The sequence below is a fragment of the Lepisma saccharinum genome, chromosome 3 (genome assembly GCF_977018435.1).
Source record: "Lepisma saccharinum chromosome 3, izLepSacc3.1, whole genome shotgun sequence".
Taxonomy (NCBI): domain Eukaryota; kingdom Metazoa; phylum Arthropoda; class Insecta; order Zygentoma; family Lepismatidae; genus Lepisma; species Lepisma saccharinum.
In genome coordinates this window covers 35,823,803-35,849,226 of record NC_139231.1, presented here as the reverse complement: position 1 = coordinate 35,849,226, position 25,424 = coordinate 35,823,803, and the positions used below count along the sequence as shown (strand labels likewise).

Below are 25,424 nucleotides of genomic sequence, written 5' to 3'. Positions count from 1 at the left end.
GATGTGTAGAACTGTCCAATCTTTTATTGATTCGGTTGCGAGGACAACAGTGCAAAAAGAGAAAGAAATAAGTTGAGTTGCGGAAGATGACGTCTATTTTGTGAAAAACGCTGTTTTAAAGAAAAAGCAGCAACTTAATTCAAAAGTGATTGTGTTGGTGAATATTGTTATTAATTTGCAGTGATTGTTTAAAGGTAAAATGTTTTATTAAATTTGTAAAATAGTAAGAAGCTATTTTTTTGTTCAAATCGTTTCATCCTGAGAATCTAGTGTAGTATACATTAAGGTGAGTCTCATAACTCCGCCGCACAGGGAGATTGGGAAGCTACCGTGACGTAGTAATCCGTGATCCAGTGGCGAACACCAGAAAGGAACGTCACACTCTTACTGGTAGTCTTTCTGCATCCATTCTCTTCATGTGTTCGAACCATCTCACCTGTGCCTGATCTATCCTGTCCTGAAGCTTCGGATCTCCTCGTTCCTGATTCTATCACTTCTAGTCTTCCCCAACATACTTCTTAAAAATTTCATCTCCACTGCCTGCATCCTTCTTTTGTCTCTCTGTCATTATCCAAGTCTATGCTCCATACATAATTATTGGCACATAGTATGTGTTATATATTACCTTCTTGCATTTCATAGGTACATCCCTGTTCCGGTCCCATATTAATCTTCGAACGCTTTGTCCTCTTCTGTTTACCTCCTCATCTATTCTTCCACTCTTCTCAATTATGCTTCCTAGATATTTGAAGCTCTCCACTAACTACTTTCCTGTCTCCTCATATTACTAAGTCATCAGCGAACAACAGGGCCTTCATCTCTTCCTCTCCTATCTTCTTCCCCACCTCTTCATTAATTGCATCAAAGTTGTAATTATGAAGAGCAGTGGGGAAAGAGCAATTCCCTGTTTTAGTCCATTCAACACCATTGACAATAAATGCGCAAAAAATAAATAAAAATAGCATTTTTACATGAAATATTTCCCAAGAAACAATCTAGTTGGGAGAAAAAATTGTAATATATTGTAATATACAAATCATAGGGAAAAAAACTGACTTTTCCTGGTCTTTTAACATTTTTGCAAAAATCTGTGATTCTGTCATGATCTTTTGCCATCCTAGATTGAATTCCCTGACTTTTCCAGATCAGTGGAACAAACTAAATCCTCTCACTGATTTCATACAAGGACCACTAAAGACCACCATGAAACAGTCCTATCACGATACAGAATAATTTGTAATACCTCTCACATTACATGTCACCATTATAAAAATTAGATGGCACTCACTTTTTCCATGAATTTCTCAAGTTCCTCTGGAGGCAAGAAATCCCCAATATGATGCTTCCCCTCTGCTTTCTTTGTCAGTTCCTCTGCCCAGAGCTGAGTGGCCTCCATCTCCTGCATTCGGAGCTTATGTTCCCACGTTCCACCTTCAACCTCCTCATCACTGTCGTACTCGTACTTAAACTTCCCAGCTCGAGCCAATCTCTCTATCTCCTGCCTTTTACGAAGCATATCTTGGTACAGCAGGTGTATCTGCAAAAACAAATTATTTACATGTATTGGTTTTGTATTTTTCTTATCTTTTCTGTCTCTTGGGGTTAAATATAACACTGAGGATGATTGATAATTAGGTGAAATTGATGAAAAACACTCACAAAGGAACACAAATATCCCTGTCACAAACTCAAATTCGGAGTCCAGAACTCCATGCACTCTGCCAACTACAGTGGAACCCTGATTTTACGTTTATGGATTTTACATTTTCCAAAATCTTCATGATTCCACTAAAGCAACATATTGTAAAATTTTTCCTTCATTTCAACATTGTTTGCCTTGTTCCCCTGAAAAATGTAAACTCGAGGTTCCACTGTAAAAAATAAAAAATAAAAAAGAAATTGTCAGCATTATCGATAAGGCAACATATCTATGGTAAAAAAAAAACAGGCACATTTTGGGATCAAAGCAGTATATAAAATTATATTTTGGTGTTAAAATGGTGAACATTACCCTAAATTTGATTTTAAAACTACACTTATTGTACAAAATAAACATTTCGCTTTTAGTAGCACATTTATGTAGTTATCAGAGTATTCCTGGGTAAAGGAGTCCATTTTTGCTTCTCAAATATTTACAGCAGAATTAATCAATTTTCATGAATTGAAGGAAAATGGGTTGATATATATTGAAAATAAAAAAAAATATATGGAAAGTGAGTTGGTTAAGTTTCCAGAGCCACTTTCAATTTTCAGCTCAAAAGTGGAAGATTTTAACTTGCCAGACCACTTAAAGGAGAGTGAAAGTGCTATCAGGAGGAGGAAGGGAGGGAATTCAATAAGAGTAGGCCATATGATGGAGGGGAGGGAAAGACACAACTGGTTACGACACCTGGGGGAGGTACAGCAAGGTGGAAAACCCAGTTTTCCTAGGAAGAAAGGACGGCACAAACTACACATTTCTTAGGAGTGTAGAGTAACTAGCCATGTAAGGTTGTGTGATATGTCTTGATGTAAACTTGACCAAGTTCTGGGAAACCTGGACGAAACGTCCCAGGAAAAATAAAAACCACTTAAAATAACCATATTACATTATTTTGCATTATGTGAGCTGCAGCATGTTCCCAAAGTCAAATATTATGTTACATCACTTCATAGTGATCCTGTATGGGTCCTCAAAGGTTAGAACAAAGTGAAAATTACAAAATGAGATACAAATATTTACAAAATCACCATAGTGTATGTTTATCCAGTGCCTGAAACTCTTCATTGTATTTCTTTCCCATGACTTGTTTCAGTTACATCCTTACCTTATAATGTTCCTCACATTTTTTCCAGTCTTCCTCTGACAAATCGATTCTGCCATATTGATTCCTTGCATACTGAAGGAGATTAGGGTCTGTGCGGGTGACTTTTGTCAGGATTGCCGTACCTGAAGCTCCTTAAACGATGCAGAAAATTAAAAACTCATATCAAGGAAGAGTGATTATAGATAAGGTAAATGCAATGATTTGCAGTTGTTTGTTTGTAAGGCACAATGAATTGCTAGCAAATTCTAAAAGCTCCAAACTGCATGCTTTGATATATCTATTTGACAGAAAAGTTAGTTTTCACAATACTACCATATCTGCACTATACCATATTTATTCAATTACAAGATGGCTTACATTTTAATTATATCATTTTGAGATCATATTTTTGTGTAAACCCATAAGTATACCTAAGGGTTTGTATATGTTAAATGGAAAGTGAATAAAACATAAGATTACAAAAGTTAGAAAGGAATGCAAGGAATATTCGATGACCACATTGACCAAGTATACAGCATGGAGTTGAGCTGATACCAATACCAAAGTACAAATCAATATCAGCCAAGACTACTGGGATCATTATCCGAAAGCAGTGGTTGGATTTTATTCACCATTACGAGCTGATGCTTTTCTGAAAGGTTGGGTGTTTTGCAGGTTCTATAAAAATGCCACGTGACACTTTTGCAGTCAAATTGGTATCACATGTAAAAATGGATCTTGTGATTAAATGACAGTTGTTTGAATATTCCAATGTATTTTTTTTTACTGTTTTAAAGCCAAATTCTGGTAAATTGATAAATGATGATTATGACTGGTGGAATATCTACATATTAATATTAACCAATACTTTGAACAACTTTTAATTGTTAAACACCGTTAGTATTGGCGAGAATCAGGAAGAGTATAGGCTTTTGTACTGGCTGAACCTTTATGCAGCATAAAGTTGATAAGTGACATTTCATCCAAAGTTCTCAATAAAAAACTTATCATTTACTTCAGCATTGCAACCTATGTAAATGATATAAATATTTTGAAAGCCACTTCAACTATAACGCAAATTACGAGCCAAAAATTGTCATAATGAGGCTGAATAATACAAAAAGACTCAATGTGAACTAGGGGTTAACAAGAGTGCTCATGGTGCTGGTATGTGCTGTTACTTCTTCAACTTTTTCATTCCCGTTACGTTGGTAAAGGTAATTTAACCCTTTGCAAGTTAATTCAAAAGATAATTTAAAACAACTGCAAATATTGTAAAATACTGACAAACATCACATTGAAGATTGTTCTTTGCAATCAGCCAGGTGAATTCCGGTTAGGCTTCCGAGAGCTAAGAGCTAACGTCACACTCATCTTCAGGGATTGATGAAGCAAGTTGCTGAATGCTTTGTGTTAAGGAAAAATTAACTGCTTCAAGTCTATCATGTGGAAATCTATGACCTTTTTTTATCTCTATCCATTGATCCTATCATATTTATTTGGATCTCTCCAACATTCATTTCTTTTTGCACCCAACATAGGAATATCACTCTCTGTGGCAAGTCATACTATTAAGTTTTCCTAATGTTGGAAAAAAAGAACTGTTGCTATCTGCCCTAACTGGAAACTTTGCTACTACATAAATTTAAAAAAAAGTGAGTAATCAATGTAATTTGCTATAGAAACATTTACAATGTAGGATGATGAAAGAATTTATCCAATCATCTGATTCACGATGAATTGCTGAGACCAGGAATTCCCAATTTTTTTGCATTTGCAGCACCCTTGTTAGCTTTTAAAAAAAAATTAATCTTAAATCAAAGTGGAATATGCTATCAGGAGCAACTTCCAGTACTGATGGTATTCATTTATTGAAAGATAATATAAGGCACAAACATTAGAATATAATACAGTTTACTACAATGGAAATCACTCAAAAGAGTTTTATTTTATTAATGTGAGACTTGTGATTGATGCTTAGAGCACACATGTTTAAAATCAGGCCTTACAGTTGACAACGAAATACGCATATAATCCTCAAGGTTATGCAGACTATTTCTTGCTTTGGATTTTATTGTCGTCATAGCAGAGAGGTCTTGGTTGCACAAATATAAAGTTGAAAAGGGCAAAAGCACATCCATTGTTTTGTAATTTGACTTAATATTTATCTTCCCTGCTTACTAATAATAGTTTTTGTTGTTGCTTTTTGTTTATCCCTAAACATCCCGTGGCACCCTGGTTGGGAATCACTGGCTTAGACTTTCACCCACTGTACTTATTCCTTTTTATACTCATTCTGTTTCTGGTTTCACGCTGATAATTTAGAACAACCAAGAACTGTACTACGTAGAAATTTACACGAAAAATGCAGGTTCAACAAGGATTTGAACCCAGGTCACTAGCATACTGTGGCAATGCTTCAGAGATACTGGGCCAGCCATGGTTTCACCTGATTTTTCACTTCTACTGCTTTACCTGTGTGATTTCTTTTTCTGTCAGTGTTACTTCAACAGGATCTGTTGCCTTTGGAACACTGATAACATCGATGGTATCTAAAGTCCCCTAAATTCCAACATACTGCATTTCTTGTGTGTCCCGCACCGTGGCTGTGCAGTCTAAGGCATCATGCTTTGGGCTAAGGCTACAGGACGAGTGCAGGTTTGAGTCTCCTGAGGGAAGCGTAACACCTTTTCTCGAGATTTCTGCCTTTGTATTCGACCGCTGGCCACCCACCACCGTGAGGAAATTGGGAAGCTATGATTGAGGAGTGTAACCCGGTCATGAAAACCTACAACGACGACTAGGATTTACTCGTGCTGCCCACACGTCACCCCATAACTGGTTTCCCTTCTTGGGAGAGTGAGTGAGTAAGATCAGGTGGGAGTGAGGTCGACAGGCGGTAGGTTGGCCCGAGCCCTCAATGAGCTGTTTCGTCATGGTTATTTCGTTAAATTTCTTGTGTGTGCCAAGGTAGAGAGAAACTGGGCACCATTGACATAAATTAGTGTTTCAAAGCAACAGATTCAGCTGCAAGGTCACCGACAGGCATTTCCACACACATCAAACACAGGATGAGATAAATGAGCCAAAACCAGGGCTGGTTTAGTAGCTCAGTTGGTAGAGCAATGGCACAATATGACAGACACCCCAGTTCAAGTTCTCATCAAAACTGCATTCTTTGCTCAAATTTTTATGTTGGTTTTCCTTACTAATTAGTCTTGCAATTGGCAAAGGAGTTGTCACAACACTATGTTGCATCAGGTTTTTAACACCAAGTTTCTTATCTTTTTTTTCTGTGTTTTTTTTAGGCCTTTCTGAGTTACAACGTGGAAGCTACTACTTTACACTGATTATTACCATTATAATTCATTTGTTGTTGTTTGTTAAGTTAACTTAAATAAAACTTTTCATTAACACCTGACTTGTAATTGGATACATATGGTAATGTACAAATATGGAACCTATATTAATATTAAAGAGCAAAAAAGGCTAACAAATTAATAAGAGTATTTCAGTAAGATACTGACACGCTACATGATTCCAATAAATCTTATGTATTAACACTTACAACACATACTTTACTTTAAAAAGGATGGATATAAATTGCCCTTTAACATGATCCATCTTACATTATGACCTTTCCCTTATGAACATGTAGTTCCTCCCATAAACATAATACAAAATCATAATATACGTCATTATACCTGTGGACTTTGCTAGACTTTGTGGGCTGACTACCTCCACGGGTCCTAAGTTAACCTTCTTGTCCTCTGGTTCCCATCGACTACAACGCTTTCGCTTCGTCCGAGACTTCTCTCCACGATCGCTTTCATCTCCTGAGCGCTTCCCTGAAGCTGATTGGTTATTGTAAGTTTAAGGATAACTAAAATAAATTTAATTAACATTTTCTATGTTAGGTTATAAACCAGAGTCTGATTCCTTGCTGGGACTAGCTGGAGCAGAGAGAAGGAGAATATTAATTTCAGTAATTTTCCAACCCAAAACTTCTGTATGGTGCATAGATATCCACAGTTACCATTAAGTAATTGGGTCAGAGTCTTATTCAAATAGGAAATGTACAGCAGTTTCTCGCAATGTTGAATTTATATCTTTTAGTTTTCTAATTTTGTGGTGCTTTTCTACCACTTTTGGCTACTTGAATGAAGATGAATGGCATTAGGTTGAAAATGATAAAGGGACTCTCATGAAGGAACACATCTGCCAAGAAACTTCAATGGCAAGATCATGAGTCTGCACTTAATATGCTCAGCTCCAGATCCCGAAAATTTATTGGTACTGGTTAAAATTTGATACGAGTCAACTCTGGTTTTAATAATTCTATTAATCTCATATACAAAACTATCAAAATTTAAAGCACAATTTAAGTAGTTGTAATTGATTATTAAAATACTAATATTTGTAACTAATCAGAAGAACTTTAAATTTCTAAAATGTCCAAGTGTCAGAATCAGCATGATTTATTACAAACATCCAATGTTCTATTAAAATATTCAATGTTACATGAAGAAGCTGAATGATTCACTTAGTACCTTCTTAATTAACCTAGAAACTAGATAACAGAAATAGGTTTTGTTAGAAGAAAACTGCATACTTTCATGTTAATTCTCATAAACCTAAGAAAAATGAGTAAATGTTGCATAAAGTTACAGGCTACTTATAAAAATACCGGACTGGTAAAATTATCAGCAGTTTTACAGGTACACCGATATGCCCATATCAGCAGATACTGATAATGTACCGATTAACTTGTCCGACTCCAAGTAAATAGTATAAGAGCATTTGTCACAATGAAATCACAATAATCTCCTTTGCCTGCTAGTTTCATGTGCAATTTTTCTGCTTGTAATGGCAAAGAGTCTTGTAAGTCATTCACAACATCCTCATTTCATGACTTAGTGGACTTTTTTTGTTCTCTTTGCAAATGCAACTGTTGGGTTCTCACAATAGGAGTCAACCCATTAATACAAAAAAGTGTTGCTTGTTTTGTTGTTGTTTAGTTAGGAATTCTAAATGTGTTATTAATCAAACCCAGCATTAACATTAAAGCTCCCATGTACGATCACCAGTGCAAACAAAATATTGGTACTGACCCAGCACCGTGAGGACAATTGGGGAGCTACTTGAAAGCAACAAAAGATATTTCAGTCTCGAAGGCCACAAAACACTGGCATTGGGGCTTGTAGCCACTTGGCAGATCTTGGCCCTCAAAGGACTGTTGCACCGCAGAATTTCTTTAGTTTAGTGCATGATGTGAAAATTATCTCTAGATTTTAACAGCACACTTTCCGAACATACTGCAAATATTAAAGAACTGAATAGTTAAAAAATAAGGAAATCAGCAGGAAGTTATTTATAAGATGTAAGAACCATGCATAACAAGTTGTTACCTTCTCAGGCCCACTAAACATCTACTGTTTCCAACACTTCCTTTTAATCAAAATAATGTAGTCACCATATGAGAAATTAAACTCTGGTTTATAACTAACAAAAACAGAATAGATAACAATTTATCTATTATTACTGCAATACAGCATGTCACTTCCATGTATAAGCTAGAATAAATATATAATTTACTAAATTCAATTTTAAAGAGTTGCTTCTTTCTAAGAAGCAATAAAGAGGTAGAAGACATCTGGAATCAGAAGATGGAATAACTACAATAGATTTTAATACTGAAGTAGGCATATGGAAAATGAGAAATATACAAGGTATGATCAAAAGATTTCCAGAATAGTGCTGATACACTCGTACAAGAGATGTGGCAAGTATGCTTTACAAGTGGTGTGCGCCAACCTTGGGTGCTATCATGGCAGGTGGGATGTCTCACTTGCAAAAGAGGCTACCAAGTGAGGTCCTGTTTTTTGCAAGTGCCGCAATGAGCCAATTTGAGCACTGGTGCTGCGGTCACCTTATTAGGTTGATCTAGTACCTGCATGATTCTGGCAGTTTCCTACTCTGAAGATGGTGCTCTGCTTCCTAGCAAAAACATCAAAGCAAACACAAAGAGCGATTTCAAAAAACCTTGCAGGAATGGCAGGGCCATTGGAGGAACTGTGTCTTTGCAGAGGGGCAGTACTTGAAGGGTATACAGACTTCCAATAGGATGCTTCGTTTGGAGACATTTTGTGGATGAATTCTGGGAACTTTTTGATCATATCTCGCACAACATTTCTTCATGTACAATCACAATCAAACTTGAAATGCCTCCTGTGCTATTTTTCGATACCATTTAAGAAAAACACTAAATTATGCAGATTGATGTTACACTATGGCTCACTAGACCTAAAGAACATTCAGTCATTTCCACAATATACTTAGCAAATATTATGAAGCATAAAAATATTAGAAATTACAGAAATAGTCAATAAAAATAATGGCATGAAACCTATAAAAGAATCAATTATAGAGACAGGACAAGCTTTTTAAATATGCATGCACATCAAATTTAGATCACTATTTCAACACAGTAAGAGAAATGTAATATATAACATAAAATTTTCTTGATTAAAAATAGAAGAAAAAATTATAGCTTTGATCAAAATATTTGCTGTATGTATAACAGGAGTGTGTATGTTACAGAGTGAACACATAACTTATAAATGTTGTTACTAGTTGTTTTTTGTTGTGGTAACTCTTATAATTAAAATAAAATATATAAATACGGAGAAAACTAGTACTCACTTTTATCCGCGAAGCTGTTTTTTCTTCTTTTTCGATTAATTTCAGTGGCCACTGCCACCATCCTCGTTGGAACTTGCTGCGCTGTTGCTTGGCGTGCGTCTTTTGTTCGTAGTTCTCTGGCTGCCGTTAGGTGCGCTGTGCGTCTTGGTGCGTCGTCTGCTATTTCCGGGCGATAACTGCTGCAGTAGTGGAATCCAAGTATGGTGCGCTTGCCCGCTATCGATGTTTAGCTCGTGCGGGAAGTGCATTATGGCGTGCGTTTCCTTGATTTTGGTGTCTATGAGCGTGTGGGCAGTGTGTTTGACTCGAACCTTTTGAATTTTATGGCTATTATATTTGATATGTCTAGCAAGACCAGTAGTGGGTTGGGCTTTTTTCGCATCTGCTAGGTGCTGTTGGATTCTTTCATTGACAGATCTGATGGACCTGCCGATGTAATGAGCCTTGCATTCACACTCTGCATCATATACACCTGGGTTGTCAAGGGGGGAGAGGAAGTACCGTTTGTGCTTGTTCAGTTTGTCAGTTATTTTGGAGTTGGGTTTGTGCGCTACTTTGATACCAAATGGGAGAAGGGCTTTGGCTATGCGGTTGGAAGTGGTGGGATGGTAGGGGAAGGCAAACCATTTATATTGGTCACTGGGGGTTGGTTGTGGCTGGGTTGCTTGTGGATGGGTTGATTGTGGTAGGTTAGGGTGTCTGACCTGTATTTCCGCCTTACTGCACCAAGTGGAGAGTTGTGATTCAGTGTAGCCATGTTTCAGGGCTATTTCTGTGATGGTGGCTATCTCCTCTCGTAGATCCTCTTCTTTGCCACAGTAGGAGAAGGCTCTTCGATAAAAGTTTAGCCACACATTGGCTTTTTGCTTAGGGGGATGGCTAGAGAGAGCATGTATGTACTGGTTGCCTGCATCCGGTTTTCTGTAGACGGTGGTTGTGAATTTGTTAAGTGCACGGCTGATGGTGATGTCCAGGAAGTTGATTTTACCAAGTTTTTCATGCTCTACGGTGAAGTTGAGCCTGGGGTGGATGCTATTTAGTTTGTCTACTAGGAGGTTGAGTTCTTCTGCCTTTTTATATACAACTATTGTGTCGTCCGCGTACCTTCCATATCGGATGTGTTGTAGTTCTGGAGTGTGGAGTATCTCTTTTTCAGCCAGGTGCATGACGATGTTGGCTAAAGGAGCTGATAGTGGGTTGCCCATCGCAAGGCCCTCGGATTGGTTGTAGAATTTATCTTCAAACTGAAAGTAATTGTGTTTTAGACAAACTTCCAATAGTCTGGTTATCTCTTGTACCTCTAGGGCTGGGATTCTGTTAGTTGTCAGCCATCTTTCCACCGAACGTAGTGCTAGGTCTATGGGGATTGAACTGTACATATCTACTATATCAATGCTGGCTAGCATTGATATAGTAGATATGTACAGTTCAATCCCCATAGACCTAGCACTACGTTCGGTGGAAAGATGGCTGACAACTAACAGAATCCCAGCCCTAGAGGTACAAGAGATAACCAGACTATTGGAAGTTTGTCTAAAACACAATTACTTTCAGTTTGAAGATAAATTCTACAACCAATCCGAGGGCCTTGCGATGGGCAACCCACTATCAGCTCCTTTAGCCAACATCGTCATGCACCTGGCTGAAAAAGAGATACTCCACACTCCAGAACTACAACACATCCGATATGGAAGGTACGCGGACGACACAATAGTTGTATATAAAAAGGCAGAAGAACTCAACCTCCTAGTAGACAAACTAAATAGCATCCACCCCAGGCTCAACTTCACCGTAGAGCATGAAAAACTTGGTAAAATCAACTTCCTGGACATCACCATCAGCCGTGCACTTAACAAATTCACAACCACCGTCTACAGAAAACCGGATGCAGGCAACCAGTACATACATGCTCTCTCTAGCCATCCCCCTAAGCAAAAAGCCAATGTGTGGCTAAACTTTTATCGAAGAGCCTTCTCCTACTGTGGCAAAGAAGAGGATCTACGAGAGGAGATAGCCACCATCACAGAAATAGCCCTGAAACATGGCTACACTGAATCACAACTCTCCACTTGGTGCAGTAAGGCGGAAATACAGGTCAGACACCCTAACCTACCACAATCAACCCATCCACAAGCAACCCAGCCACAACCAACCCCCAGTGACCAATATAAATGGTTTGCCTTCCCCTACCATCCCACCACTTCCAACCGCATAGCCAAAGCCCTTCTCCCATTTGGTATCAAAGTAGCGCACAAACCCAACTCCAAAATAACTGACAAACTGAACAAGCACAAACGGTACTTCCTCTCCCCCCTTGACAACCCAGGTGTATATGATGCAGAGTGTGAATGCAAGGCTCATTACAAAAGCCCAACCCACTACTGGTCTTGCTAGACATATCAAATATAATAGCCATAAAATTCAAAAGGTTCGAGTCAAACACACTGCCCACACGCTCATAGACACCAAAATCAAGGAAACGCACGCCATAATGCACTTCCCGCACGAGCTAAACATCGATAGCGGGCAAGCGCACCATACTTGGATTCCACTACTGCAGCAGTTATCGCCCGGAAATAGCAGACGACGCACCAAGACGCACAGCGCACCTAACGGCAGCCAGAGAACTACGAACAAAAGACGCACGCCAAGCAACAGCGCAGCAAGTTCCAACGAGGATGGTGGCAGTGGCCACTGAAATTAATCGAAAAAGAAGAAAAAACAGCTTCGCGGATAAAAGTGAGTACTAGTTTTCTCCGTATTTATATACTACCGCGTCTCTCTTTCCCCAATCATGAATAAAATATATGTACTTGAATTAAGTGGACATTTCAGAATGTTAGAGAAAATGCATTAACATGTCTGTACACATTACTACATGCTAGGAAATGCAAATAAAGTCTAGTTATACATCTAGAGTTTCTTTATCACATACATCTGATACAATACAGAGGAATCCTGATTTTAAGTTCCCAAATTTTACATTTTCTTGCATTATACATTTAATCTTGATGGCCCCATAACAAAATACTATCAAATTTTCCTCGATTTTACATTTCCCCACATTTTAAGTTCTTAGTCCCCTGAAAAATGTAAAATCGGGCCTCTCCGATGGCGCAGTGGTAGCGTCGTTGCCTTGCAATCAAGGGGTCCCGGGTTCGATACCCGGTGGAGGCACAAGTGGTTCGGATCCCACTTTAAACTGTAGGTCCAGTCCCGATTAGCCTTACTGTGCATAAAGTGGACAACAACAACAACAAAAAATGTAAAATCGAGGTTCCACTGTATTTGTTAGCTGAAGCAAATTGACATAAAATACGAAACATATACATGTTAAATAATGTAAAGCACACAGAAAGCAAATGGATGTTATGAATGATCTTGAGACAATCATCAAAGACTATGTGGATGCATTCTTTATCTCTTCATAAAAAACTTTTGTACAATGAAAATTAATATGGTTGTGAAGATTTTAATAAACTGGCAAAATAAATCTATTTGTACCCTTCAATTAAGATAAATCCTAGCCATATGCCTAGTCATAGCATATTGTGCTAACCAATATATCATAAAGCAAATTACAAAGTAATACACCATTATTTACTTGAATTTTTTTATAGTGAAAATATTGTAGAAAAATCAGGGTGCATGGCTTAAATGAGTGCAAAAAAAACAAACACAATTTATACTGTCAAAACATATGCCTGAACAAGGAATATTATAATTTATTGACGATGTGCACAAATCGCCGCACTAGGTATACAACCTACGGTGCTCGATCTCTGCCTGATAAGTATCCATGCGAATAGCATGGCGGAGCAAGAGCCTTATCTTTCTGTGTGTAGTTGGAAGGAAAACATGAAAAACATTTTTACCTACTTCCCTATGGTATAATTTGCACATTAAAAGGATGTTCTGGTTTCCCAGTTTGATGGAAGTGATAGTGGTCTTAAAGAGACTAGTAGCAGAGAACTCTTTGAGAAGACACCCACTTCCAGAACCAGAAGGTAAGGATGTTATTTATATATGGGAGAAGTGTGCATCCTCTGAAAGATGATAACTGAAAACATTGTGTGATAAATTTGCTTCTCTTCTGTGACAAATTCGACATTCAGTTCAAACTCTCTCTTTTATTTTAAAGCACCATCCAGCACTAATTAATAAAATAAGAGCAAAAAATGTTATATTATGTATGAATCGGTGATTATGAATTGCAGCAATAACGCTTCTATCATATGAATTGCAGCAATAACGCTTCTATCATGAGAGTGGATGAGTGGTAGTGGCATCAACTAAAAAGAAAAGAGATCCAAGTACACAGCTTGTTTTGATTGATTGAAGTAAAATTTCTGGGTGCGTTGATACTTTAGGCCTTTTGTACCCTTCAATATATGCAGGGAAATATCCCCTTATCTAAAATTCTTAATTACAATGTTAAAATAAGGGGTGTAAAAAGCCTCTTGAGAAAAGTTTAAAAAGTTCAAGGTTGTACAGGGAGCTACACAAAACAAACACAGCACATTAACAAGTAAGAATACACTACAAGCTTCCTCACAGATGGTGGAAGAGACCAGCTCTTCTCAAAAAGCTAAAAAGATTTGGTAAAACACTGTTGCCATTCCCCCAACAGGGATGACAAACAGCTGGGAAGATTGAACATCTACAGTTTGTCTTGAGCTTTGGGGGGGGGGGGGGGGATTCTCGAGTAAATATGGTATTTACAAAAATTTAACCAAAAATTGTATTTTTAAAATACAATTAGTGCACCAAATATAGTGGAACCCCGATTTAACATTCCCGGATTTTGCATTTTCCCACATTATACATTCAATCTTAGTGGCCACTTAAAAAACATAAAATCGAGGTTCGACTGAAGTTTAAAACCAGTGACATTTCACAAACATTGCCTGACTTACCTTCTCCTCATTCTAGCTCTATCTGGACTAAAATTATGGATCAGACGACCATGAAATGTCCTAGCAGCACAAAAATTCGAACGTTAAGTGTGAATGTTGCTGTGCAACCTTTAACAAAATGTATTGGTTCCTTCTCACAATAACAGCTAATCAACGGGTAGAAACAACATAATGTAAAAAGAGTTCTAAAAAAAGCTATTGAACACAAAGAACAAAAAAAATAATGAAGACATACCTTCACTGTGTCTTGAACTTTCATCATCTTCTGACGTGCTTTGCTTCTCCTCTCTCTTAGTATATTCCTGCTTCCCTCTGGCTTCATCTTTCTCCCTTTTATCCCTTAATCTCTCTACCAGGCTCCTATATTGTAGGTACATAGGGCTTTCCTTCTGGTACAGAAATCTGTGAATTGACACATTCTGCTGTATTATGGTTTTTAGTCAGCAAGGAGGAACATGAGAATATGAAGAATACTGTTTGAAACAGTGGAAGTAATGTGCGTACAAACAATTCTGCCAGAACCAATAATAAAAGTGGAAACTAATCACACACATAATTTATTCTCAACAGAAACAGTGATTTTGCACACAAAAAAATTGTTATTTCCAGGAATTTTCAATTAAAGTTCCAGAATATTTTATAATGCTTTAACATACTAATATATAAGTGTTAAGTTTTCAACTTTGCTTGCTAATAAAATGAATGATGTTTATTCAACACGGTTGAAAATAAATGAGCAAAAATCAAGTATAAAAATATTTTTTTCTAAACGCATACTAGGATTAGAGGATGAAAGAATACATTTTACATTACCTACCTACCTACAATACTAAAATGAAGAAGTTCGTTGGGAAAAACATTTGAAATGTGTTCTCTCAATGTCTAATCTTGGCAAGAGCAAACCATGCAATTCCCCTATCTTTTCCAGGTTTTTGGATGCTTTTACAAAATTACTTGTCTTCTCCACATCAATGGGAACATGATAAAAATATATTTTGGAATGATGCCCAAAAGATATTTACAAATTAGAGATGGAACTGATATATCATTACTCTATCAGCTGTGCATTTGTACAACATACCCAATATTTCTACATAATCTCTGCAATTTACAGAAAAATGATCATATTTTAAAATAAGTTTGGCAGCAGAGAACACTATATCCTGATGTGGCGAAGTAAATATCTAAACTCTGTTTTGGAATTTACCTGGCCAAGTACTGTGGAACTTCGATTTTACGTTTTTCAGGGGACCAAGCTGAGAAAACTTAAAATGTGGTAAAATGTAAAATCGAGGAAAATATTAGAAACATTTTGCCATGTTGGGACTATCAAGATTGAATGTATAATGCGGGAAAATGTAAAAACTTGGAACATAAAATCGGGGTTCCACTCTACTTAATTAAGCACATGAATGAATCATCAGTTCCTTCATGGAACATTTGCAAATTTGTATCTAACCAGTAGAATATTGGTTATTTACTGTTGGTCAATATTATATTGGTAGGGAAACATTGCATACCCATTCAACCCCATTACAAGTTAATACTTCAATTGTAAATCACAAAATATTATTTAAAAGTTGTACAGACCTATATTTTTAAACACAAATTTAACACAAAAATACACATAATAACTGAGCTAATACTCACAGGGTTCACACTTATTTTTTTGGGGGAAAAGACCATTCTGTGGTACTTAACATGCTAATAACAATAACTAAGAAGTGTTAACCTACACTTGCTATTCAAGAGAATTTAAGTTTATTTAACACTAATTAAAACTATAAGTTTTCATTTTTTTGTGAATAAACTTATTCTAAACATTTTCTGTAACAGGGTGACTACCAATATAACAAATCCAAAATTCTTGACCTTTGTTCCTTTCTTCTTAACATTTATTTACTCGTCCCCTACTTAGGTATAGTTTGAAATGAAGAAAATATATATTTTTATTCAATTAAAAATACCTATCACAATTTAAAACCTTATTAATACATGCAAAAATTAATGCTTCAGACTTCATCCTGGATGGGAAATGGCCACATTACTTTATTTAAAACTTTTACAAAACTTCACGCATGTAAGAATGTAATTCTTAAAAAACAAAGCGAAAAATCTTAAACATAACTCAATACAATTCTAGATTTCCAAATATTGAATTTTATTAAATCCCAGTACAGGTATATAACAATGTAAATTCACTATACTGTAAAAAATAGCAAACATTCTTGACCAAAAGCATAATATCTTGACTTTTCATTGACTTTCTTGACCTACCTATTGATTTCTTGACATTCTTGACTGGTAGACACCCTGTGTAACTTTCCGAAAGCCAGTAAATGATATTTTTGGTTATTTTATCATGTAATAATTAATGCAAATTACGGTATCACAAAAACTAAATTCAAAATTATAAGGAAAAAATGATGTACCACTACTTCCACAATTTAGGAATGCAAATACAAGTGCTTTGTGCACGAAGTGCATTTCTCCTGATTTGGGCTGTTTTAAATATTCCCAATGCCATCCAGGGAAAACATTTTCAAAATGTAACCTAGCATTTATTGTACCTTGAATTCTAAGCTCCCATTTTACATAAATCTTATAAAAGTAATAAAAACATTTACGATGGAACCTCGATTTTACATTTTTCCAGGCACCAAGATGAAATTGAAAATGCAGGGAAATGTAAAATCAAGGAAAAGTTCATAACATTTTGCTATATTGGGACTATCACGATTGAATGTATAATGTGGGAAAATGTAAAATCCGGGAACTTAAAATCAGGGTGCCACTGTAGTCACTACAAAGGAAAAACACGATTTCTATTAGTGTTAACATGAATTTGAATACACAGACAATCTGAATGCATTTACTCAACACTGTTCAAAACAAATTAACAAAAATAAACCATAAAATTGTTTGCATATAGAAAATCAGCCATCAAGAAGCTAGTTAAAGAAAATAATGCAATTTGTTTTCATTTCCAAATCCTGGCACGCACAAAAAATTACTAGATTTTTCCTGAAATTTAAGTGAAAACCCTGGAAAACAAAAAAAAAGAAAGATGGACTCACGACATCGCTGGATCATCCTGATTCCTTTGCCTTGCCATCTCCTCAATCTCGTCCCCACCTTCGGCTACCATCTGCGCTAACTGAGTGGCAGCAGGGGTAATTTGGTCGGGCATGGCAGGAGCTACACTGGTGACAACTGGTGGAGAAACTAGGAAACTCCAATCAGACTCTGTGTCTGAGGTTGTCTATAAACTGCATATACACCCACAATGGAAGCTGAGATTAAGTTCTATACAGCAAGTATGGCATTGTGATTGTTTTTGTTTTAAAACCTATTGAGTTCAGCCCCCGTTTAAGTTTAATCTATTATGTAAACCAAACTTATTCTTAACCTCTGACGCTGTAAGAATTATTGACAATAGATGAGCATTTGAAAAAAATTCTTACGCAACATGTAAAGCTCAGACTTAAGTTTTTCATGTGTTCACTGTACTACTCCAGCTAACTAGGCGAGTAGATTTTTAGTATGAAAAAATTGCATATTTTAAATGAAGGAAACAACTGACGTAACAATTATACATAACCGGACATTTCATAGTATGAAAAATATGAACCAAAACACTACTATTATACTGCATATTACATTACATACTAAACATTATCCTTAACTTTCCCCCAAATTCGCACTATAGTTGACAAAAAAATAACTTGCAGTCTCCAATTAGTGCTTTTTGTTTACTTTCCCCATTAATTGATTCTTACCACTTGCTCAATACTAGATATGTTGAAAATTATATTTTTTGTTAGGGATGGACCAATATGAATTCTTGCTGATACCAGTAAAATACTGATACCGATAACCAAAATTCTACCAATCCACCATAAAAATTACAAATGAATTTTTCACGAATTTCTTTAATTAATTCACGTAACCAGGTGACAGCAACAGGTTACTTGCAGGCCTCCCCACTGGCATAGAGGTAATGCTGTTGCCATAAAATTCCAGGTTTGACACCTGGTCGAGACACATATTGGTTCAGATTCCACTTTAAACTGTAGATCCAATTCAATCAGTATCAATTAATTTACCCATTCCTAATTTTTATTAAAAATAATCGATACTATTTGGTAATAACACTTTTCAAGTCATAGTTATACTACAGTACACACCTGACGAAGCCACCAGACGGGTGGTGAAATCGATACCGAAGAAAATTTGCGCAGAAAAATGAAAAGTAAGCTTATCAGAGTTACCTATCTCAGCATAACCACCAAACAGATATCTTTAGATACAATAGTTATACTAGTTAATGTGAGAGTATATATTTTAAAATCTGATACGCGAGATTAGTGGTGCAATAACAACTTTCTCCAAGGGTGAAAATGGCAATTTTTGGGGAACACATAATTTTAAATTTTCATCAACGTCAGGCAGGTTAGCAATGATGTTATCAGTGATATAAGTTTTTCTTCAGTTAGGCATGCTAGACTAAATAGTGAAAGCATTCCCACATGATTTCAGCTTTATTTTGTGAATGTACAGGAGAAAAAAGGAATTTCACTTTGGTCACATTTTGGGACCAATAATTTTGGTTATTTGTGGTTTCTGGATTTTAAGTTTCATGAAATGTAAAATATGTTGATTAAGGCGAGGAGGGACAATTTCCCCTAGGTCTTTCTCGCTGGGGCAGCTGCTGATCACTGTTGCCAACTTCGCTCTTTTGGAGCCAGATCTGGCTCTTTCATGCACTTGTTTGACTGTGAACTGTGGCACACGCCCTCTGCCCCACTATGATGCCACCACTGGCTCCGGCCCATAAATACCAACTTTTGCCATGAGCGTACATTTTGCACGTGACGTGATATTCGTATAGCTATAGGCTGCGTCACCCACCTCTTCTTTCCTCCCCATGTATTTTTATATATAGCGCTGTGGCTAAGATGAAGATGACAATATTGTTATCCGGGAACCCTTTATTTTCGATTTTATATCAACATCATTGGATTATTGAGATGGGTGATGCGGCCAAATCTAGGCGGTGAAAACTAAGAATAAATTGCCATCACTTTGAAGGTAACGGTAATAGCAGCACCCCCACCCCTCTGACAACTAAAATTACCCTAGTAAGCACTTTATGCAGCCTTCGTTAATCTAGCTCCTTGAAAGTCCTCTTTAGCTATATTAATGGTGAAATTTAGCTCTATTATGCACATCAGGTTTGGCAACACTGCCAGGATGGCCGTAGGAGGTAAGGAGAAATGCACTAGGCTTATGGGACCATTATTTTATTCATTCTCTCGGGAATATCAAACATCCGATGACGTAGAAAAGTACATGGACGGAAAAAGGACACGTTGAACTATGTCATAGTAGTAGGAAAAGTCGAAACTCCCATTTGATGAGCCGTAACTTGAAGTTGAAGTTGATGTCCCATAAGGAATACATGGGATTCGGTAAATACTAATTCATCATATTTTTCAAAAATCGTATAAGGCTTAATAATCAACTTAGGAAACCGCTTCCACTTGCCACAAGGGGAGAAATTCATACTCTTCATTTCTGGCGGAGATCTTTTTAGTAGCATTGCTCATTCCGACGATACTGGAATAAATGAATGCCTGGTGCGTAATTGTCCCTCTTCGCCTTAAGCAGAGAAAAATGTACTGTGATTTTTGAAGGAATATACTGGGCCTGAGAATTGATTCAATCAATTATTCTAGAAATCATTAGTTTTTGTAAATTTACAAATAAAGACAACATGCTTCATATCTCTTGGTCATCTGCAAAGGTCATCTTATCAGGTTTTGAGTTATGAAAACGTTCCAACAATTGTCAACTATTAATTGCCAAGGTCGACTGTCTATAATTAATGAAGTTACGATATTATGAAATTACAAGGTTGTAATTTAGACTGACACTCCCTTGAGTTGATGCCAGCAGTTTTACAAATTTCTGTTGATACCTAGTGCTTCAAGTAGATCTGTCACCTTGTCAACCATAAGACATCTCCCCCCCTCCCCCAGTTATTTCCAAGGCTCAAGTACCGTATTTACGAGTGTATAATGCACACCCTGGTTTTTATGGTAAAAAGTGACAAACAATTATGTCTCGTATACAACAAGTGCTGCTGATCGATTGAAAATCCCATGAAAAAGCATCCGGTATAATGCGCAGTACAATCCCGCTTCAAGAAATTGCATTCTTATTTGTAGGTGGTAAAGCTGTTGCTATGCCGATCAAGAGTGAATGGTTGGGGAGGAGCCTGAGTCACCTGTTGGTATGTGGACCAAGAGGAGAATATCCTCTTGTGGAAACATTATCCCACCAACCCACACCACCTCACCCTCCACTGTGTTTAGCATCCCAAAGCTTTCACTCTATAAGCACCTCATTTATTCTGTAATAGTAGTAAGAGAGATCAAAATTATGTTACGGATTTGCAGTGCTCAGGAAGTTATTTTCTATTATTTCTTGCCCAACAAATACTGCTGATATGCATCCCCAATCTATTTCAAAGTCTCAAGCAAACACCCATCAAACCTAACAATTTCCACTTCAAGAGCTGTTGATACCAATACAGATACCTGGAATTTTGTGGTCAATTAAATTTTAACACACAATATTAACATCCTTTACAAACACACTCTTCACATCAAGCAAACATGTGGCACACTGCCTCATAGGATACAGCACACAAAAGAATATTGATTAAAATCAACTACAGGATGTGGTAAAATCAATCCCATGCAAGTAAATGAGAAAAGCTGAAGACTTGTGCAAGAGCGATGTGTGGGATGTTGGAATTTTCTTTTTTCTTTGCTACTACATTCAAGTTCCACTTTCATATGCACGGTCTTGCATATGCCAGTGTTTGTTATATGTGGTCACAAATGAGACGTTTGTTGTTTGGCTCACATTGTAATATTTGGCAACTATGCAATTCCAAACCTTATGAACATGTCTTTTAAACACTGGAAAATGAATTATTTAGTATTTTCAGATTTGGACAATAAGTGATTTCATTTGAATTTCTATGGATTCATTGTGACTGTATGTGTAAATGAATACTTGATTAAATTCAATAGAGAACAACCACAAAAAATACTTTACTCTATTCGAATTCAGGACCTCTAGCTTCACAGCACCAATCAATTCATGTTTTTACACTGTCAAGATTGAAATGTGACAATCTGTCAGAGGTTATCAAAGCATTATGCTGAACAAAAGGATTCACATCACATTACATTGTAATGTGAAATTATAAAAATATTAATTTTATTAGCATTAAAGTATTAATTTTATTTCTTGTGAAGGGTAGCTAATAAACTTAGAAACGTTGCATTTCCCAAGTAAGCGTAGTCTTACGTCAGACTATTTTACCATTAAATCACATTTTGGCAACTTTAATGTCTAAATGCTGTGCATTAGTCTCCAAATGGTAACTAAATACTGAAGACTAGTTTCCAAGTGTGCCTTCATGAGTGCTCATATAATGCTAGTAATGTCTTATCCCTTCTGTTGAAAAATACATTTTGTTTATTATTTACAAGGACAAAACACATTTTACAACAAATCACAAATAGTGAATTATTAGAAACATTTTACTTAGTGTTTATGGTGTTGTAAATGCAGTGTTATGAGATGAACTAAAAAGGAAATTATATTTGTACAAGGAAGTTAGGATATGGTGTATGAAAAAGATGGGACAGAAGCAGGAGAGAGAGGAGGCATCCTACAAGGCAACTGAGGCCAAATTACAGTAAAGTGTTTATAAAGGCATGCTGCAATGATAACATATCAGATACTTTGAAGGAAGAGGGGGGGGGAGAAAGAAAACTATGCAATTTGCAATCTTAAAATGTGTGAAAAGTGCCTTGAAATACCACATACTACAAACTAAATGAATAGCTAGTGTTCACGATTCTATGTCAATGTAAAACCTTTTCCATAACTTGTTTTAGAGTATTCATGCTAGTGACTTACCTTCTGTAACTAAGGAAGCAGCCACAGCCTGTGCTGGAAAACATGCAACCGTCGTAGAAGCAGGGTTAATAGTTACAGTAGGGCCTGCCAAACTCGTACCCAGCATCTGCATGCCAATCAGTGAGGCTGATTGAGCCTGTAAGGCGTTGATGTTGACTGCTGTATGCGCTGCTGCTGGTTCCGGAGCACTGTAGCCAAAAGGCTGCGCTAAAGCTGGCTGAGGCAACGGAACAACGGTTGGTGGTTGGGGAGGAGCCTGAACACAAGGTATGGTTCCTGACAATGGAACAGCTGCATTCACCAAAGGTGCTACGGCTCCATGCATCGCTGGTCCAACATGAAGTCTAACTGTTGGTGGTGGTGCAACAGGGGCACTCCCAGGTGGTGGAACTGGTGCCCTGATGGAAGACGTAAGCAGCATCGTGGTTGGTGGTGGTCCACTCATGACTGTTGCCGACAATGGATGTGAGGATTGAGGTGGGCATGGAAGTGCAGGTGTCTGAGACATTACTGAGACAGGTATTGCAGACTGCGGAGTTACGACATCCGTTAGAATATAATGCTCTGTTGGTATTGACTGTGTGGGTATGGTGGAAGTTTGTGTGGGCAAACTGCTAGACATAGGAAGAGGTACAAGATCATCTGTGGCAATATGGGAAGGCGAGTATGGAGAGGCTGGCCTTTCCACCCTTCGCACCTGAATGCCATCGAGTTTCTGACACATGTCAGGCATTGGTCTAGCTTCATTCCACACACCCACAGCAGCATTGCAGCTCTCAACTCGGCTGGTGCTTGCTCCAATATGCAATGTATTGTGATACCAGATCGAAGTACCCAAACGTTCGCTGTTCTGCAAATTCTCTCTGTCACTGTAAAACCCTTTCTCTACTTGGGATAATGATGGATGATTTGCTTCACCTCTAGCTTGTGAAGAGTCCCAAATGCCCCAATCAGTATCTGAAAGGATAATATTTACATGTTATGAAAAAAATATGAAAACAATTGTAAAGCCCATAAAACAGTTCAACTATCAATTACTGCTAAATAACCAAGTTTTTTCCAACATATTGCTTTACTATTGACTCAAGTAGAGACTCCGTGCATTGTGGACAATGTTGGTAAAACATGACATCTGTCAAACTTACAGCTTTCATCAAATAAGTGATATAAGAAAGTACTGGTAGCAATTTAATCACTATCATGTGTCTTACTGCACACACATAAGATGTCAGGAATCACACCAAACTCAATGTGTGTAGTGGGCCATTTTAACCCGGAACCTCGATTTTATGTTTTTGGGGGGAAATATATGAAAAGCTTAACTGGAAGATGAGAAATCCAAGAGTAAAAAAAATACAGTAATTTCACTGTAACAACCAAGTACATATTCCGAGGATTGCACCTTCTACACGAACACATTATCAATTTGAGTCTAAAAAAACACAATATTTCAGAAATCATCATGTGGGAACCAGACGGACTCTAATCCAATTTATGTAATTTGCAAGAGAGAGGAAATAAGATATTCTTCGGAATACGTCTTACTCTTATAAAAAAAGCCAGTGAATTGGAGATGATTCCATCTTACTGCTAAGGATTAGAACTGGAGAGTTACGTTCCTCTGGTTCACATGACGAAATGGTAAATATGAATTGTACTCAGTGAAATGTTCTTAAATATTTCATATTTTTCCACTTTATGTATACTGTATCCCTTATTCAAGACGGGGCTAATGTTGAATTATTATTGTTGTTTTTATGTAGAAACATGCACAAATATATGCCAAAAAATGAGGAGTTCTTACAGGAATATAAGCTTGTTTTAGTACATAATAAAGAGAGGAAATGCTGGAAGTTTCAAATTTTCCTATGCTGCTCATGTGTATATAGCCAGCAGAGTGGTGATACAATGCAAGCATCCACGATACAAATCCTGGATAAGGCATGGATGTGACATGGTATTTGTTCCAATGTCTACTTCATAAATACTTAGTACTTACTTTCCTGTGAAGCTGTTTTTGGTTCTATTAATTTTAGTGTCCACTGCCACCATCCTCATTGGAACCTAATGCACTGTTACTTGGCATGCTTCTGTTGTGCAGGCAGGCAGATGGCAACAGTGCAGCAAGTTCCGAGGATTGTGGTAGCAGCCACACAAATTAATAGAATGAACAACAGCTTCGTGGAGAAATGAGAAGCAAGTTTTTCTGAATTTATTTACTATTGCATCTCTCATTTCCCAAAACATGACTCTACTTCATCATTCACCATTCTCATTGCGATTAACGTACGTGGTACAAAACTGTCATAAGAAATAATTAAATTTTTAAAAATTAAGCATGTACAGTGGAACCCCGATTTTACATTCCAAAATTTAACATTTTCCCACATTATACATTCAATCTTCATGGTCCCAATAGAGCAAAATGCTATAAAATTTTCCTCAATATTACATTTTCCTGCAATTTAAGTTTATCTGGTTTGGTCCCCTGAAAAACTAAATCTAGGTTCTACTTTATTAGCTGTAAAAACAAAGCACCAAAACATGTTACAATAATGGTTTGTGGGCTGCTTTAGAAGCTTAGAGCCTTAGAGGCACGCTACCCAAAGAAAAAGGGGAAATACAGACAGCCCCGATTTTACATATCTCCACATTATATATACACACAGGGTGTGTATAAGAAGTAATGAGACCAAATTCTGGGGGGAAAAATGTATTGAAGATATCGTTACAAATCATTAAAATCCTTCAAAAGAGGACCCTTGGGCGTCGACACACTTCTGCCAATGAGTTTTCCACGCTTGGAAGGCACCCTCGAAGTCGTTTTCCGGAATGTCCTTCAAGCAGCACGTCGAAGCCGCTTTGACCTCTATTACGGTCCCATGGAGGTGTCCTTTGAGGGCTGTCTTCACTCTGGGGAACAGGAAAAAATCCACCGGGGCAAGATCAGGACTGTAGGGGGGCTGGGGAAGCATTGTGATGCCGTTCTGGGCCAGGTAGTCGTTGACCACGAAGCAGG

At 37.2% G+C, this 25,424-nt stretch overlaps 1 protein-coding gene across 3 annotated transcripts in view; it reads right to left on the bottom strand.

The window, feature by feature from the left end:
- LOC145984976 (uncharacterized) overlaps positions 1-25,424 on the bottom strand; it is a 70,179-nt gene that overhangs the window by 28,884 nt on the left and 15,871 nt on the right. The window contains exons 4-9 of one of the 3 annotated variants that reach the window (XM_083118431.1): positions 22,406-23,362; positions 17,482-17,617; positions 14,640-14,806; positions 6,491-6,640; positions 2,808-2,938; positions 1,289-1,537 (exon numbers count right to left, since the gene is read on the bottom strand). In XM_083118431.1, coding sequence (XP_082974557.1) covers positions 1,289-1,537; positions 2,808-2,938; positions 6,491-6,640; positions 14,640-14,806; positions 17,482-17,617; positions 22,406-23,362 — 1,790 coding nt within the window. Of the gene's footprint in view, positions 1-1,288; positions 1,538-2,807; positions 2,939-6,490; positions 6,641-14,639; positions 14,807-17,481; positions 17,630-22,405; positions 23,363-25,424 lie in introns of all 3 variants that reach the window. The other 2 variants (XM_083118430.1, XM_083118432.1) reach the window with 2 other exon arrangements.